The following is a 16,324-nucleotide window of genomic DNA, read 5'->3' as shown; positions in this document are numbered from 1 at the left end:
CATTCATTCCTTAAATGTTATTTCCTAGGGTTCTACTGCCAGCTGTCTTCTCTCATGTTTTTCTCAGGCAGCTCATCTATGACCATAGCATCCATATATCATGGCTCCCCAAATCTCATCTCTAGCTCAGATCTCTATCTTGGGCAAAACCCCACTAGAGCCTATGTTCAAAAGTGAATTCAGTACCATCTGCCTCCCACCAAATTTACTCATAATTGCTTTCCATGTCCTGGTTAATGTTTTTCTTTTCTTTTTAGTATCAACCAAGAAGTACTGAATGGTATCAATCACCCATTGAAACTTAACTTAAACTTTTTCCTCCTTATTATGTAATAATCAACTAATATCACAGTTTTGTCACCTCTAACTCATCCTCCATAGTGCTATCAGAGTGTTTTAGCAAATGTAAACCCGATCATATTATACCTCAGTGTAAAATAATTCAATGTATTGTTCCCAACTACTAGTGAGGAAAAAGTCAAAACTTCTTTTTCTCAAGCTCTACTCTCAATTGCTTTTCAAATCAAATCATCCATGCCCAAGGCAGGACTGTTCTCTTAATCCTTTGATGCTGGACACTCCTGTCCTACCCTCCTCCAGGAAGACAGAACAAAGTGAAATAAGAGGTGATGGTGGTAGAGAAGAAAAACAAGGAAGAAAAAAGCAAATAGAATAAAGAATTTGAGGAGGCACAGATGGTTAGACACTATCAAGGGACAAAAAGACTCCAACTTTGTCACTGGTTTCAAATAAACTACCCCTGAATACATACAAAAATAAGCAAATTAAGGCAAGATGCAAGACTTACAAATATAAACAGAAAAGTGGGGGGGACAGCAGACCACCAGTCAAACAGAAAAGCCATGTTTGAAGTGTCACTGTCATTTGGGTATAATATCTGAAAACTCATAATTTTTCTTGCTTTTATGATCTTCAATAAAAAATTAAGAATTGTACCTGTTCACAGAATAAACAGAATGGTAATTTTCATTTCACAATTTATGCAACCTATTTTATCTGTTTTTGACAATTCCATCACATTTTTTAAAGTTGTGAAATTTATTTTTCTAGGAAATTGAAAGAGCATATCTCCTTGTTTTTTTCCAAAATTAGTCTTAAACTAATTAGGCTTAGGGAGTTTCTTACTCATCCTTGTGTTTTCAGTGCCTAGCACAGAGCAGACACTTCAATAAATATTTGTTGAATAAACAAAGGAAGGAATCATTCATAGAAGACTCTGATGCTCTACAGAGAAAAGAAAGTGCTCTCAGTTCTTGACACTTACCTGGTTTAGGGCTACATGCATCTGATCTACTAAGAACACATAGAGCTCACTGATAAATGTCTGCAGTTCCTCCTGACTTTCAAATGATGTTGTCTTCAAGTATTTCTCTCTCACAATCTTTACCACAGCATGCTGCAAGACATATGGATCACCCATCTGATAATACAGTCCAGCACTATGCTGATAGCATGGGTCTCTCTAGGGCTTTCTGGTCTAAAGCTGATCAAAATTTCAGAAGGCGATTGATTTCTCCCTTGGTGGGTGGTATTGGCTCTCCAAATTTCCCCCAATCAACATACTCTGTATGATTTCTTCTTTCCTTAACGTCACCATCATCACTAATTGAAGCAACGCAAAGCTCATACTATATGAAGAGAATCATAAAGCTGAAGAAAATCTGAGCATTAGGTTTAGGCATTATGTCTCTCATGGTGACCATATGGTTCAAAGGGGAAAGGGAGAAAGGGCTGGGCTGAGAATCCAGAGAATGGAATTCTGGTTCTAATGCTGCCACTGTACAACTTCATAAATTATTTTATGCTTTGGTACCTCAGCTTTCTATTTGTTAAGAGGATATGTAGTTCTGGTATTATTATTTTACTTTAGAAGATGATTGAGAAGCCAAAGAGAGATAGCAAGTATAGAAGCTTAAAATGCTGTACAAATATAAACATAGCATGTTGCTATAGCCAGGACAGCTTCTTTTTTCCCCACTAAGGTAACATTATTGCCAGGTTTTATAATCCATGCATTATATTATTTAATTCTCATAATGACCTTATGTGATAATATTAACCTCATCCTTGTTGCTAGGTAAAGAAACTGAGGCACAGAGAGATAAAGTCACATTTCAAGGTCACCCAACTAGTAAATGTGGAACCAAGAGTCAAACTGAGACATGAGTACACCACCTGCTGAGCATACCCTCTTGCTTCCATGAACATTTGTTGTTTTTCGCTCTATGACTTCGGTGTTCTTTCTTTATATCTGTTTAGTACAGTGCAGGACACATAGTAAATGTGTGTACAAAGGCACTGTAGTGTAGCAGTTAAGAATGTGAGTTCTGGAGCCAGATTGCCTGAATTTAAATCCCAACATTGATCTTTACTATCTCTGTGACTTTAGACAAATTCCTTAGCCAACTAATATTGCATTTTCCCATCTATAAAATGAGCAACACCTACTTTATAGGATTGTTATAAGGATTAAATTAGTAAAATATGAAGCATTGATAAATATGCTTGGAAAACAGCAAACATGTAATAAATGTTAGCCATTATTATTCAATAAATGATTATTAAGTTAACTATTTCTCAAATCTTAGTGATTCTATAAATTAGGGAAAGATTTGGAGTTTTTTGTTTTTGTTTATACATTCTGAATTTTAAAAAGTAAAATGTAATGCCAGTAATTAAATGTATCCTAACTCAAGACATGCTACTATAGTCCTAATGATTAAGGCCTCCTTTCTGATAACTGTCTCATTTTCAATTTTAAAACTAAAATTAATTTTTTTAGAGAGATTTGAATGGGAAGCAAGAAGAATTAATTATGGAGTCAGTACCAGACAGAGTTTCTGCCTCCTACAGTGACAATGAAATCTGGTCCAAAATCTGGCTCAGCCTCAAGTTAATAATTAGTTTCTTAAAAGCCCTATTCAGGATATTTGTAATAATTTATTCCAAGACTGCAGGAATGGAGCTTCTCCTGACACTCTATCATAGAGAACTTAGCTCTTTGCCCCAACCAAGAAAGGTAAGAGTATAGCTGAACATAATCAGAGGAGAAAATGTGAACTGAGTATGTGGAGAAGTTGCTCCATAAAAACCCATGGAGTAATTAAACAAGTGAATGTTTTACCTTGAGTTGTTCTTTGAAAGCAAAGTATTTTCCAGAGCAATTAAGTTCATAGCTGAGCTGGCACTTCTGCTCCTCCAAGGTTTCACTATCCATATCACTCTCCAGTTTGGCCACCTGTTTTCCAAACATTCTGTAGTACTCATCTAGAATGGCTCTAGAAATATTCTTGATCTGTGTGTGGTAGTCACTCACTGCCTAAGAAAACACAAAACATCTGGTAGACACCTCAGAGAGGTCAAGAGCATGGATTGGAAGTCTAAAACTGAATTTGGTTTTGTGTCCCATGATACTTTGTTTGTTTGTTTGTTTGTTTGTTTGTTTTATAGACAAAGTCTCGCTCTGTCACCCAGGCTGGAGTGCAGTGGTATGATCGAGGGACTTCCCCCTTGAACTCCTGGCCTCAAGCGACCCTCCTGCCTCAGCCTCCCTAGTAGCTGAGACTACAGGTGTGTGCCAGCACACCCAGTAATACTTTAAATGTAAAATGCCCTTTTCTTCCCAGCTTAGAGACTAGCAGCCAAAGATTAAACACTGTATGCTACATGCCATCGATCACAAATGGAACCAGCAATGAAAATACGTAAGGCTTCAAACAAGTTTTCACCCCTTCTGAAAGACATATGAAAGAGTCCATGCAATTATCAAGTGCATGCACTCAATATCTTATTACTTATCGTTTCATCTTGGCTTTGGCACTTGCCTTCTGAGCTCCTCCTGTCCGACGGGTAAGAGGAGGCCTTGGAGGAATCATTTCCTTGACCCTGTTATCAGGAAAGAATAAAAATAAAAAACAAAAAACATTTTATTATCTACAGATGTATATTTTCTTATATCTTACCCTCAAAGTGTCTGGGTCGGGGAGATCTGAGGTCTCTTCCCCCACTGCACTTGAGCACTGTGCTATTTTATAATGTAAAACCCTAGATGTGAACCACAGCAAAGTATATGGCTATGGACCATACAGGAGGGAGGTCAGGAAGCAGCTACTCAGGGAGTATCTAAGTTGTATTTTTGGTTAATTTGAGCCCTGGCTTTACCCTTACATATTTAAAAACTTGTGGTATACAAGGGCTATTTGGGGTTTTGGAAAGAAATGGGTATCAACATTTTAGAGGCACTCAGTAGCATCTCTGAAAACAGAACGATTTGGAAATCCGAGTGGAACAGGCAAATAAAACCTCTTCTTTCCCCCCTGTCTACAATAAAAGTGTACTCTTGGCATAATTTATAGGACTCATTAAATTACAATAATGCTATCAAACCTTAAGGTGAGTAAAAAACCACATTTTGTCAATGTCAATCTACTTATGCCAAAACCTCTACCTTCTGTTTTCAGAAGCCCTTACAAGAACCTAGAAGGAATTAAGTTATAGCTCTTCTCCATTTTAGTTTCAGGTTCTTGCTAAATATATTGAACTACCTTGAATTATATTGAACTACCTTGAAGTTCACAATTAAACTCACAAAATCTATTTTTCTTACTAGGTCCTATGTAATGATACACCTCTGTTCATAATTACTAATATTAATTCTATTTATTTAAATAGGTAATCCATTCATATTATTCAAAATTTAGAAGGTATGAAACTGTCTAGCAAAATATCTCCTTCCAACCTTATTGCCCAGCCTCCTAGTTTCCTCTCCAGAGACAATGTTATTCATTCATTCAAAATAGATACTGACAGGCCAGGCGTGGTGGCTCATGCTTGTAATCCTAGCCCTTTGAGAGGCCGAGGTGGATGGATTGCCTGAGCTTAGGAGTTCGAGACCAGCCTGAAATCCTGTCTATACTAAAATACAAAAAATTAGCTGGGTGTAGTGGTGTACTCGGGAGGCTGAGACTTGAGAATTTCTTGAACCTGGGAGGTGGAAGTTGCAGTGAGCTGAGATCGCACCAGTGCATTCCAGCCTGCGCCACAGGGCAAGACTCTGTCTCCCAAAAAATAAAAAAATAAAAATAGATACTGAGTGCTTACTGTCCATCAGGTAGTTTTCTAGGTTTGGGAATAGAGCATTAAACAAAATAGACAAAAACTCTTACTCTCATGGAGCTTACATTCTAGTAGGGAAAGAAAGACAATAAATAAGATAAACAAACAAGATAAATACGCTAGTAATATGTCCCATAGAGAAAAATAATGCAGGAAGGCAGACAGACTCTTTTGGGGGTTGAGGGTGGTGGAATGCAGGAGCATATTTCACCAGGAAGGCCTCGCTGAGATGATAACATTTGAGTAAAGACCTGAGGGAAATGAGGAAGCAACTGACGTAGTTTGGGTATTTGTCCCCATCCAAATCTCATGTTGAATTATAATCCCCAATGTTGGAGGTGGGGCCTGGTGGGAGATGTCTGGGTCATGGAGGTGGATGCCTCATGGCTTGGTGCTGTCTTCATGATAGTGAGTAAGTCCCTGCAAGATCTGGTCATTTAAAAATATGTGGCACCTCCCCCAACTCCCTCCCTGCTCTCTCTCTCTCTTTTGCTCCTGTTTTGACAATGAAATAGTATTTGGTAATAAAGAAATTAAGTATCAATATATGCCACAATATGAATAAACCTTAACAACATTAGATTAAATGAAAGAAGCCAGTCACCACATATTGTATGACTCCAGAGTTGGCAAATCGATAGACAAAAATAGCAGATAAACGGTTGCTTAGGCTTGGGGGTTCAGGGTGGAGGAGTTGGCACGATGGTTGAGAGAAAAAGGAGAATGACTGCTAACGTACATGGAATTTCAATTTTTGGGGTAATGATAGTATTTATAAAGTTGATTATGGAATGGCTACACAATTCTGTGAGTATACCAAAAGCCACTGAATTGTACACTTTATTTTATTTTTATTTTTCTAAGTTCACATCAGATAGCTAATATGATGATGTCACAACAAGGCTTGAGGGAGGCACAGCTCATGCATGAGCATAAACACCCAATCATCACGCTTATGAACTACGAAGGGATCAGAATTGGATACTTTAAATGGGTGAACAAAATGAAAGGAAAGATGATGGTGGTAGAAAAGTATATGGTATGTGAATAGTATCTCGATAAAGCTATCATTAGAAAATAAAAAGGGGCCGGGCGCGGTGGCTCAAGCCTGTAATCCCAGCACTTTGGGAGACCGAGACGGGCGGATCACGAGGTCAGGAGATCGAAACCATCCTGGCTAACACAGTGAAACCCCGTCTCTACTAAAACATACAAAAAACTGGCCGGGCGTGGTGGTGGGCGTCTGTAGTCCCAGCTACTTGGGAGGCTGAGGCAGGAGAATGGCGTGAACCCGGGAGGCGGAGCTTGCAGTGAGCTGAGATCCGGCCACTGCACTCCAGCCTGGGCGACAGAGCGAGACTCCGTCTCAAAAAAAAAAAAAAAAAAAAAAAAAAGAAAATAAAAAGGAAGAAATTGAAGGGTAGAATGGTAGATGTAAGGAAACTTACATCTAAGTACATCTTATATCTTACATGTAAGTCCCAGATGAGGGACTACTATGGCTTGGACCAGAGAGTATGTGAGAATTAGGAGAGGTTCAGTTTGAAATATAAATGTGGGAGCCATCAGTGTATTGATGGTATTTAGAGCCATGAGACTAGATAGAAACCAAGGAAGTAAGTATAGATAGATAAGGTGTTCAAGCACTGAGCTCTGGGGGACTCCAACATTTAGATGCTGGAGAGATAAAGAAGGCCAGGGAGGGAGGAATAAAGCCAGGAGAGTATAGCATCCTCACAACCAAGTGAAGAAAGTTCCTCAAGGAGGGTTGGGTAGTTAAATGTTGATGACAGATCAAAATGACCCCAAGAACAGACCGCTGGATTTAACAATGTGGTGATCAATGATGACCTTAATAACAACATTTATCTGAAGACAAATTATTGGAAGTGAGTTACCTGATCAAAGAGTTAAAAGATCCATGAATTTGTATTTAGATAGCATTACCAAATTGCCCTCCACTGGAATTTTACCAGTTTATACTCGAACCAGCTTATATGAGAGGACCTGTTTCCAAACATCCTCAACACCACCACAATAAATTATCAAGCTTTTTTTATTTTCAGCAATTAAAAAACAAGGTACTTCAGCATAGTTTTGAGTTTCTTTTATTATGGAAATAGTTGAGCTTCTTTTCATATGTTGAAGACTGCTTTAAATTTAGGCATATTCTTTTTTTTTTTTTTTTTCTTTTTTTTAAATGAGTCTTGCTCCGTTGCCCAGACTGCAGTGCAGTGGCGTGATCTTGGCTCACTGCAAGCTCCGCCTCCCAGGTTCATGCCATTCTCCTGCCTCAGCCTCCCGAGTAGCTGGGACTACAGGCACCCGCCACCACGCCCAGCTAATTTTTTGTATTTTTAGTAGAGACGGGATTTCACCGTGGTCTCAATCTCCTGACCTCATGATCCGCCCGCCTTGGCCTCCCAAAGTGCTGGGATTACAGGCGTGAGCCACCGCATCCAGCAATTTAGGTATATTTGTATACAGTGACATAGATTTAGCAGTTTGGTATAACATGCCTCAGGCTCAGCCTGCAACCAAAGGCAAATAATCTTTCATAAGTATTGAGTATAATTTTCTTTTTTCTTTTCTTTTTTTTTTCTTTTTGAGACAGGGTCTCACTCTGTTGCCCAGGCTGGAGTACAGTGGCATGATCATAGCTCACTGCAGCCTGGGTCTCTAGGCTCAAGCAATCCTCCTGCCTTAGCACCCCCACCGCCCCCCACCACTGGGTAGCTCAGACTACAGGTGTGCACTACCACATCCAACTAATTTTTTTATTTTTAATAGAGATGAGGTCTTGCTATGTTCCCCAGGCTGGTCTCAAACTTCTGAGGTCAAGCAATCTTCCTGCCTCAGCCTCCCAAAGTGCTGGGATTACAGGTGTGAGCCACCGTACCCAGCCTAAGTACAATTTTCCATTGTTGCCATTCTTTTTTTTTTTTTTTTTTTTTTTTGAGATGGCGTCTCACTCTGTCACCCAGGCTAGAGTGCAGTGGTGCAATCCTGGCTCACTGCAAGCTCTGCCTCCTGGGTTCATGCCATTCTCCTGCCTCAGCCTCCTGAGTAGCTGGGACTACATGCACCCACCACCAGGCCTGGCTAATGTTTTTGTATTTTTAGTAGAGACAGTGTTTCACTGTGTTAGCCAGGATGGTCTCGATCTTTTGACCTCATGATCCACCCACCTTGGCCTCCCAAAGTGCTGGGATTACAGGCGTGAGCCACGACGCCCGACCTATTGCTGCCATTCTAATTAGCTCTTGCTCTATAATTTTATCACTTGGCCTAGCTTGGAGAAGAAATGCCTTCCAATTCCCTACAGACAAAAAAAAACCTTATTGCTAATAACTGTTTCTCACAAAAAAGTCCAAGAACATTTAAACATTGATAAACCACAGTTTTTAAAGTACTATATAGAGTACTTTATATACTATAAATGGATAAAAAGTTTCAGGATATAAAAGTAATAAAAATTGCCAGGCGCGGTGGCTCAAGCCTGTAATCCCAGCACTTTGGGAGGCCGAGATGGGCGGATCACGAGGTCAGGAGATCGAGACCATCTTGGCTAACACGGTGAAACCCCGTCTCTACTAAAAAATACAAAAAACTAGCCGGGCAAGGTGGCGGGTGCCTGTAGTCCCAGCTACTCGGGAGGCTGAGGCAGGAGAATGGCATAAACCCAGGAGGCGGAGCTTGCAGTGAGCTGAGATCCGGCCACTACACTCCAGTCTGGGCGACAGAGCAAGACTCTGTCTCAAAAAAAAAAAAAAAAAAATCATAAAAATTGCTTCTGCATTTGTTGTAAAACTGTCATTAAGGATACTGTTATACTGTCACTCTGTATTCCCCTATGTAAGAGCCCAAATTAGAAACCTGTTTTAGAATTTAATGCCAGGAATAAATGTGGTCTCTTTTGTGACTAACATGCTTCTCCCTTTATGATTAGAATTATAGAACTTATAGGGCTTCCCTTTTTGTTAGACAGCTCAGATTTGATGCCTATTTATGAGAGCTGTATTTAATGCAGCCTTCCTTTTCCATCATTTTGAGTTTTTGACTATTTCTAGATTATCAGTTTTATTTTGTATGTCATTTATGGTAAATATTATCAGATTATTTTTGGAAGGGGACTAAATGCAAAGTTTTTAAAAACTCAAGAACTCTCAGGTATAAAACATGAATGTTCCATTATTAGCAGGTAATTCTCAAAGCAAACTTCCAAATTATTAATAATTATGTGTAAAAATGTTTCACTACACAATTTACAATGTGGATTAAAATTAAAATGAGAAACTTTTCTCCCCATCAAAATAGCAAAAATAAAAAAGTATTGTGTTGGTGAATATGTGAAGAAACAGTAGTCTCATATATCACTTATAGAACTGTAAATTTTTTGGAAGGCAATTTGAGGATATTTATCTAAAGTCTTAAAAATACATGTAATAAATAGTCTCCAAGGTAGAAGCCGCTATTTCCTTTCATCTTTCTCTGAGTATAATGCTCCTCACATCAAGAGGTAAAGTCTAGATGTCAGCAAAAATGACAGGGCAGGTAACTCTAAACTCCCACCCCTCCAGATAAACTTAATTTTAAAAAAACCCAGAAACTGAAACTGTCAGAACCAACTTGTTAGAATGTTGGGAAAAAAAGGTTTACAGTAATGAAGAGAAAGCTGAATCCAGAAAAAGGCAATTCTAAATCGGCAGGAAAGCTTTGTGACATTTTTACTTGCTCTTGCCCCACTGCACACTGCATCCCCAGCTCAGCAGCACTCTCAAAGGTGGCAGCCTGGATTTCTAGTGTGGCACACTGGTCCCTGATTCTGGAGGGAGCGGAGCAGACCTTATTCTCAAATTACTATGTTTGTTCTAACTTTTCTGGGACTGCCTGAGAGACCGGTGCAAGGCACTCATCTCTGTTTCTCCTAACTCAGTGTGGAAAAGCACTGAAACCTATACAGGGTAGAAAAGTATTGTTCAAAAACATTGTAAGGTTATCGAATCCCCACAGCTGTTTGGGGCAAAGCATTACCGTTGAGACATACAATAGACCACCTAAAGCCTGAGAAGAAAAGCTGGAGAGTTTCTTTGGAAATTAGAACATTCAAAAGTACTTGTGTGTACTGGGAAATTCAGAAAGCCACATGTATGCCCAGGACAGGATGTATGCTTAAAGTTGACCAGAGAACACCCTATGCTTTCACCACTGATTGATCTACAGGTTCAGTATAAGCAGGAAGTAAAGGCTGAGGCAGAAATATAAATGGCCTGGTTAAGTGTTAAAAGAATGCCTCAGCACAGAGCCATCTGTAAAGATTGGCAGAAAAAATTTTTTGTTTTGTTTTTGTTTGTATTTAGATCCTGGCATTCAAGGAAATCCGCCAAAACACTGGCTGAACACAAGTTATACCTTAAACAGTAAAAAGCAGCCAAACCTAATGAAGGGAAAAGTTTGATTTCCAAAATTCCCATATGATAGTATCCACATGTCCAGTTTTCAATAATGATAAAATACAAATAGTACAAATAAATAAAAGTATGACTCTTTCAAAGAAAAAACTATAGCAATTCTCCCTAAAGAAGCCCAGCCATCAAACTTACTACACAAATACATTAAATCAACTTTCTTATACACACTCAAAAAGCTCAAGGAAGCCATGGAGAAAACAAAGAGAAAAAAGGAAAGCAATGTATGAACAAAATTAGAGTATCAGTAGAAATAGAAATTTTTTTTTAAAAAAACAAGAAGTCTAGAGCTGAAGAATAAAAAATTCACTAAAGGGTTCAACAGCAGATTTGATCAGGCAGAAGAAAGAATCAGTAAACCTGAAGACAAAACAATTGAAATAATTCAGTCTGAGGAACAGAAAGAAAAAGAATGAAGAAAAGTGAACAGAATTTAAGACCTACAGGATGCCATCAAGCTGACCAGCTACACACCATGGAAGTTCTGGAAGAAACTGCCCCCTTTCTAGAAAAGAAAGGGGGAAGAAATAATTTTAAAGAAATAATGGCCCAAAACTTCCCAAATTTGGTGAAAGACATGAATCAACACATCCAAGAAACTTAATAAACTCCAAGCATGAAAAATTCATATATCCACACTAAAACACACCATAGTCAAATTGTCAAAACACAAAGACAAAGAAAAAATATCAAAAACAGCAAGAGAGGTGTGACTTGTCACATACAAGTGATCCTCAATAAGATTAACAGCTGATTTCTTATCAAAACCATGGAGGCCAGAAGTCACTGAGATGACATATTTAAAGTCTGAAAGAAAAAAAAAATTGATAACTAAGAATTCTATATCAAGGTGTCTCATGCCTATAATCCCAGCACTTTGGGAGACTGAGAAGGAATGACCACTCGAGGCCAGGAGATTGAGACCAGCCTGGGAAACATAGTGAGACTATGTCTCTACAGAAATTACAGAAAAAAAGGTAAAAGAATTCTATATCCAGTAAATTATCCTTCAAAAGTGAAGAAGACATTAAGACAATCCCAGGTTAACAAAATTAAGACAGTTGATAACAGGACCTACCTCATAAGGAATGCTAAAGGGAGTCCTTCAGGCTGAAATGACAAGACACTAGTCACTAACCTGAAGCCAGATGAAGAAATAAAGAACACTAGTAAAGGTAAATATGAAAGCCAGTGTTAATGTATTTTCAACTTGTAACTCCTCTTTCTCTTCTTTTTTGATGACAAATGCATAAAATAATAATGATAAGTCTATGTTAATAGGCACACAATAGATAAATATGTAATCTGTGACAGTAACAATGTAACAGGGGAGGGACAGGAGATGTATAGGAGCAGAGTGTACAGTACTGAAATTAAGTTTGTATTCAGACTAAGCTGTTACAGGTTTAAGATGCTAATTGTTGTCTCCAAGTTAACCACTAAGACAACAACTAAAAAATATATACAGAAAAGGAAAGAACAGGGAAATCCAAATGGTATACTGCAAAAAATCAGCTAAATATAAAAAGGCAGCAATAAAGGAACTGAAGAACAACAACAAAAAAGACATGCAGACAACAAACAGATAAATGACAGAAGTAAATCCTTCTTTATCAGTAATCATATTAAATGTAAATGGATTAAACTTTCCTATTAAAAAGCAGACACTGGCAGATTAGATTAGAAAAACTCACACAGAATCCATCTATCTGCTGTCTACAGATACTCCCTTTAGATATAAGGACAGAAGGAAGTCAAAGGTAGGATAAAATCAGATATTCCATACAAATAGTAAAAAAGAGCTGAGATAGCTACATTATTGTCAGACAAAATAAACCACAAATAAAAAGAAGGTACAAGAGACAAATAAGGACATTAAATATTGATAAAAGGCTCAATATAGCAATAAAATACAACATTTATAAATATATACAACAGAACCCCAAAATTTATAAAGCAAAAACTGACAGAATTGAAGGGAGAAACTGATAGTCCTACAATAATAGAGACTTCAACACTCTACTTTCAATAATGGATAAAACAACCAGACACGAGATTAATAAAAAAATAAATGATTTAAGCCGGGCATGGTGATTCACGCCTGTAATCCTAGCACTTTGGGAGGCTGAGGCAGGCAGACTGCCTGAGCTCAGGAGTTCGAGACCAGCCTGGGCAACACAGTGAAACTCCATCTCTACTAAATACAAAAAAAAAAAAAGCTGTAGTCCCAGCTGCTTGGGAGGCTGAGGCAGGAGAATTGCTTGAACCTGGGAGGCAGAGGTTGCAGTGAGCTGAGATCATGCCACTGCACTCCAGCCTGGGTGACAGAGCGAGACAAAACAGAAGAGAAGAGAAAAGACAGGAAGACAAAAAGACGGAAGTGATTTGAACAACCCTATAAACCAATTAGATCTAACAGACATATAGAGAACATTCCACTCAGTAACAACAGATTACACATTCTTCTCAAGTGCACATAGAACATTCTGCAGGGTATACCATATGTCAGGCCACAAAACAAGTATCAATAAATTTTAAAAGATTGAAATCATGGCTGAGCATGATGGCTCATGCTTGTAATTCCAGCAATTTGGGAGGCCAAAGCGGGCAGATCACCTGAGGTCTGGAGTTCGAGACCAGCCTGACCAATATGGAGAAACCCCGTCTCTATTAAAGATACAAAATCAGCCAGGTGTGATGGCACATGCCTGTAATCCTAGTTACTCAGGAGACTGAGGCAGGAGAATCACTTGAACCCAGGAGGCAGAGGTTGCCATGAGCTGAGATCACACCATTGCACTCCAGCCTGGGCAACAAGAGTGAAACTCTGTCTCAAAAAAAAAATATTGAAATCATATGAAGCATATTTTCTGATCACAAAGAAATAAAACTAAAATTGAGTAACAGAAGACTTAAAATTAAGAAAATAAGAATATTAAATAACTGAAATAAGAAAATTTAAGCAACACACTCAACCAATGGTTCAAAGAAGAAACCACGAGGGAAATTTTAAAAAAATAAAATCCTTTAGACAAATGAAAACAAAAACCAAATAAAAAGTTATGAAATGCAGTGAAAGCAGTGCTCAGAGGGAAATATATAGTTTTCTACACATACACTAAAGAAGAAGAAAACTCAAAATCAATGATATAACTGTATACCTTAAGGAACTAGCAAAACTGGGGCACACTATGCCCAAAGCTAGCAGAAGACATAATAAAAGAAAGAATGAATATTAGAGTAAAAACAAATTAGTGGATAGAAAAATAATGGAGAAAATCAATAAGCTTTAAAAGTTGGTTTTTCAAAAAGATCAACAAGATTGACAAACTTTTAGCAAGATTGACTAAGAGAGAAGACATGAAAGTGGAAACATTACTACCAATTTTAGAGGGATAAAAAGGAGTATTAGAGAATACTATGAACAACTGTATGCCAACAAGTTGAATAACCCAGATGAATGCACAGTTTCCTAGTAACATACAAACAAAACACTATGGTACAATATAAACAGTTCTTTAAAATTACATATATGTATATGTAACGTGCATGTGTGTGTTTATGTATGTATAACATAGGGGGCTTTAAAATAACTCCAGAAGGATAACACCAAGGTGTTAAAAGCAGTTACCACTAGGTGAGTAGAGATCTGGATGTTTTTATTTTTTAATTTTTTAAAAATTTAATTTAATTATTACAATTTTTTATAGAGTTGGGGTCTCACTATGTTGCCCAAACTGGTCTCAAACCTCTGGGCTCAAGTGATCCTCTCGTCTTGGCCTTTCAAAGTGCTGGGATTGGCCGGGCGCGGTGGCTCACGCCTGTAATCCCAGCACTTTGGGAGGCCGAGACGGGTGGATCACCTGGTCAGGAGATGGAAACCATCCTGGCTAACACGATGAAACCCCGTCTCTACTAAAAATACAAAAAATTAGCCGGGCGCGGTGGCCGGCGCCTGTAGTCCCAGCTACTTGGGAGGCTGAGGCAGGAGAATGGCGTGAGCCTGGGAGGCGGAGCTTGCAGTGAGCCGAGATTGCGCCACTGCACTCCAACCTGGGCGACTGAGCAAGACTCTGTCTCAAACAAACAAACAAACAAACAAACAAAAAAACAAAACAAAAAAAACACAAAGTGCTGGGATTACATGAATGAGCTACCACACCTGGCCTTGGGTATCTTTATGTACTTTCTTGTTCATCCGTATTTCCTATAAATTTTTTTTTTTTTTTTTTTTTTTTTTTTTTGGAGACAAGAGTCTTTCTCTGTCTCCCAGGTCGGAGTACAGTGGCGCAATCTCGGCTCACTGCAACCTTCGCCTCCCAGGTTCAAGCAATTCTCCTACCTCAGCCTCCCGAGTAGCTGGGATTACAGGTGCATGCTGCCATGCCCAGCTAATTTTTTGTATTTTAGTAGAGATGGGGTTTCACCGTGTTGCCCAGGCTGGTCTCAAACTCCTGAGCTCGGGCAATCTCCCCGCCTCAGCCTCCCAAAGTGCTAGGATTACAGGCATGAGCCACCGCACCCAGCTTCCTAAAAATTTTTATAATGAGTATGCAATGCTTTTGTGATAAGGTAACAACAATAACAACAACAACAAAAACTTCATCTAGAAAAAAACCAGGTAACTCCTGCTTAGCCCAAGGGAAATTACAATCATGGGGACAATCTGACTTTCTCTTATTTACACCCAAATTGTACAAAACTAGTATAAGCACCATAGCTACAAACCTTCTGGCTAGCTCCTCTGGCATTCGCTTTGGAACCAAAGCTTTGTCCAGCTGAATTTCCAACACAATGTATGTCCCTGCTTCTACATATTGCTGTAAAGACATTGTTTTCTTATTATTTCCAGAAAAAAATATATTTATGAAAAATTTAGTAACATTAGATGATGCTCACAATAAGTGAGAAAACTGCATATATAACTACATATACAATGTGATCTCAACTGTTAAAATACTTTTCACACAGAAAAATAACTGGAAAGAAATAGAGCAACAGTGGTTATCTCTTAAAGGAAAGGATTTTCAATTTTATTCTTGGAAGCTTCTACAGTGTAACAGTGCTTCAGCCCTGTTTAACTTGTTCTCAATACTTTCCCAGGAACTGTTTTAAGTGAATGCCATCCTCTCTGCCAGCAACCTTCTTTCAGGTGAGTCCTGCAGAAAAATTCTCTTCATAAACTTCTTACATTCCCACTCACAGTCTCCTCATTACCATCTACCAACTCCAACTGCTGGACAGCTCTACCCAGATTTTTGCCAGCATCCTAAATACACGTTCAAAATTGAATTTATTTTTTCCCCAATGTCAGTCTCTTGATTTTTCTCTCAATGGTGTTGTCATCCTTCCAGAAAGTGAGGCTTGCAACCTGAGTTATCCTTAACTTTTCTCATCAATACCCCCAAAGCTTCCCAATTGCAAACTCCTTGCCTCTGCAGGTTTCTGACTTTCTTTACTGCAACCCCTGCCCTAAATAAAACTGTCATCAACACTCATCTATACTACAAGAAAAGCCTGCAGATCTACCCCACCTTCAATCTCTTTTTTTCACACCCTTGCAAGAATTCTGACCTGAAACACACATGAGGTCTTATTTCTATCTGACTTTAAAACCTTTGATGTGAATCTCCTAGAAGAGGTTCAAGCATCTGTCATCAGCTATACAATAAAGTCCAAACTTTTAAATAAGCCTTTCAAGTCTTTCCATTACCTGATTC

The 16,324-nt window shown here is 38.6% G+C and overlaps 1 protein-coding gene and 1 non-coding gene across 6 annotated transcripts in view; both read right to left on the bottom strand.

The window, feature by feature from the left end:
• CFAP70 (cilia and flagella associated protein 70) overlaps positions 1-16,324 on the bottom strand; it is a 107,787-nt gene that overhangs the window by 42,161 nt on the left and 49,302 nt on the right. For all 5 annotated transcript variants that reach the window (XM_073019060.1, XM_073019059.1, XM_073019057.1 and 2 more), the window contains 4 exons: positions 15,333-15,424; positions 3,842-3,906; positions 3,146-3,336; positions 1,286-1,417 (listed from right to left, as the gene is read on the bottom strand). In XM_073019060.1, coding sequence (XP_072875161.1) covers positions 1,286-1,417; positions 3,146-3,336; positions 3,842-3,906; positions 15,333-15,424 — 480 coding nt within the window. The remainder of the gene's footprint in view (positions 1-1,285; positions 1,418-3,145; positions 3,337-3,841; positions 3,907-15,332; positions 15,425-16,324) is intronic.
• Positions 6,005-6,108, bottom strand: LOC119628223 (small nucleolar RNA U13). Its single transcript, XR_005244526.1, has one exon. It is a non-coding gene; the product is annotated as a small nucleolar RNA U13 (small nucleolar RNA).

The sequence above is a fragment of the Chlorocebus sabaeus genome, chromosome 9 (genome assembly GCF_047675955.1).
Source record: "Chlorocebus sabaeus isolate Y175 chromosome 9, mChlSab1.0.hap1, whole genome shotgun sequence".
NCBI classification, from domain to species: Eukaryota; Metazoa; Chordata; class Mammalia; order Primates; family Cercopithecidae; genus Chlorocebus; species Chlorocebus sabaeus.
Note: the sequence above shows the minus strand (reverse complement) of the source record. Positions and strands in the feature narration are given on the sequence as shown.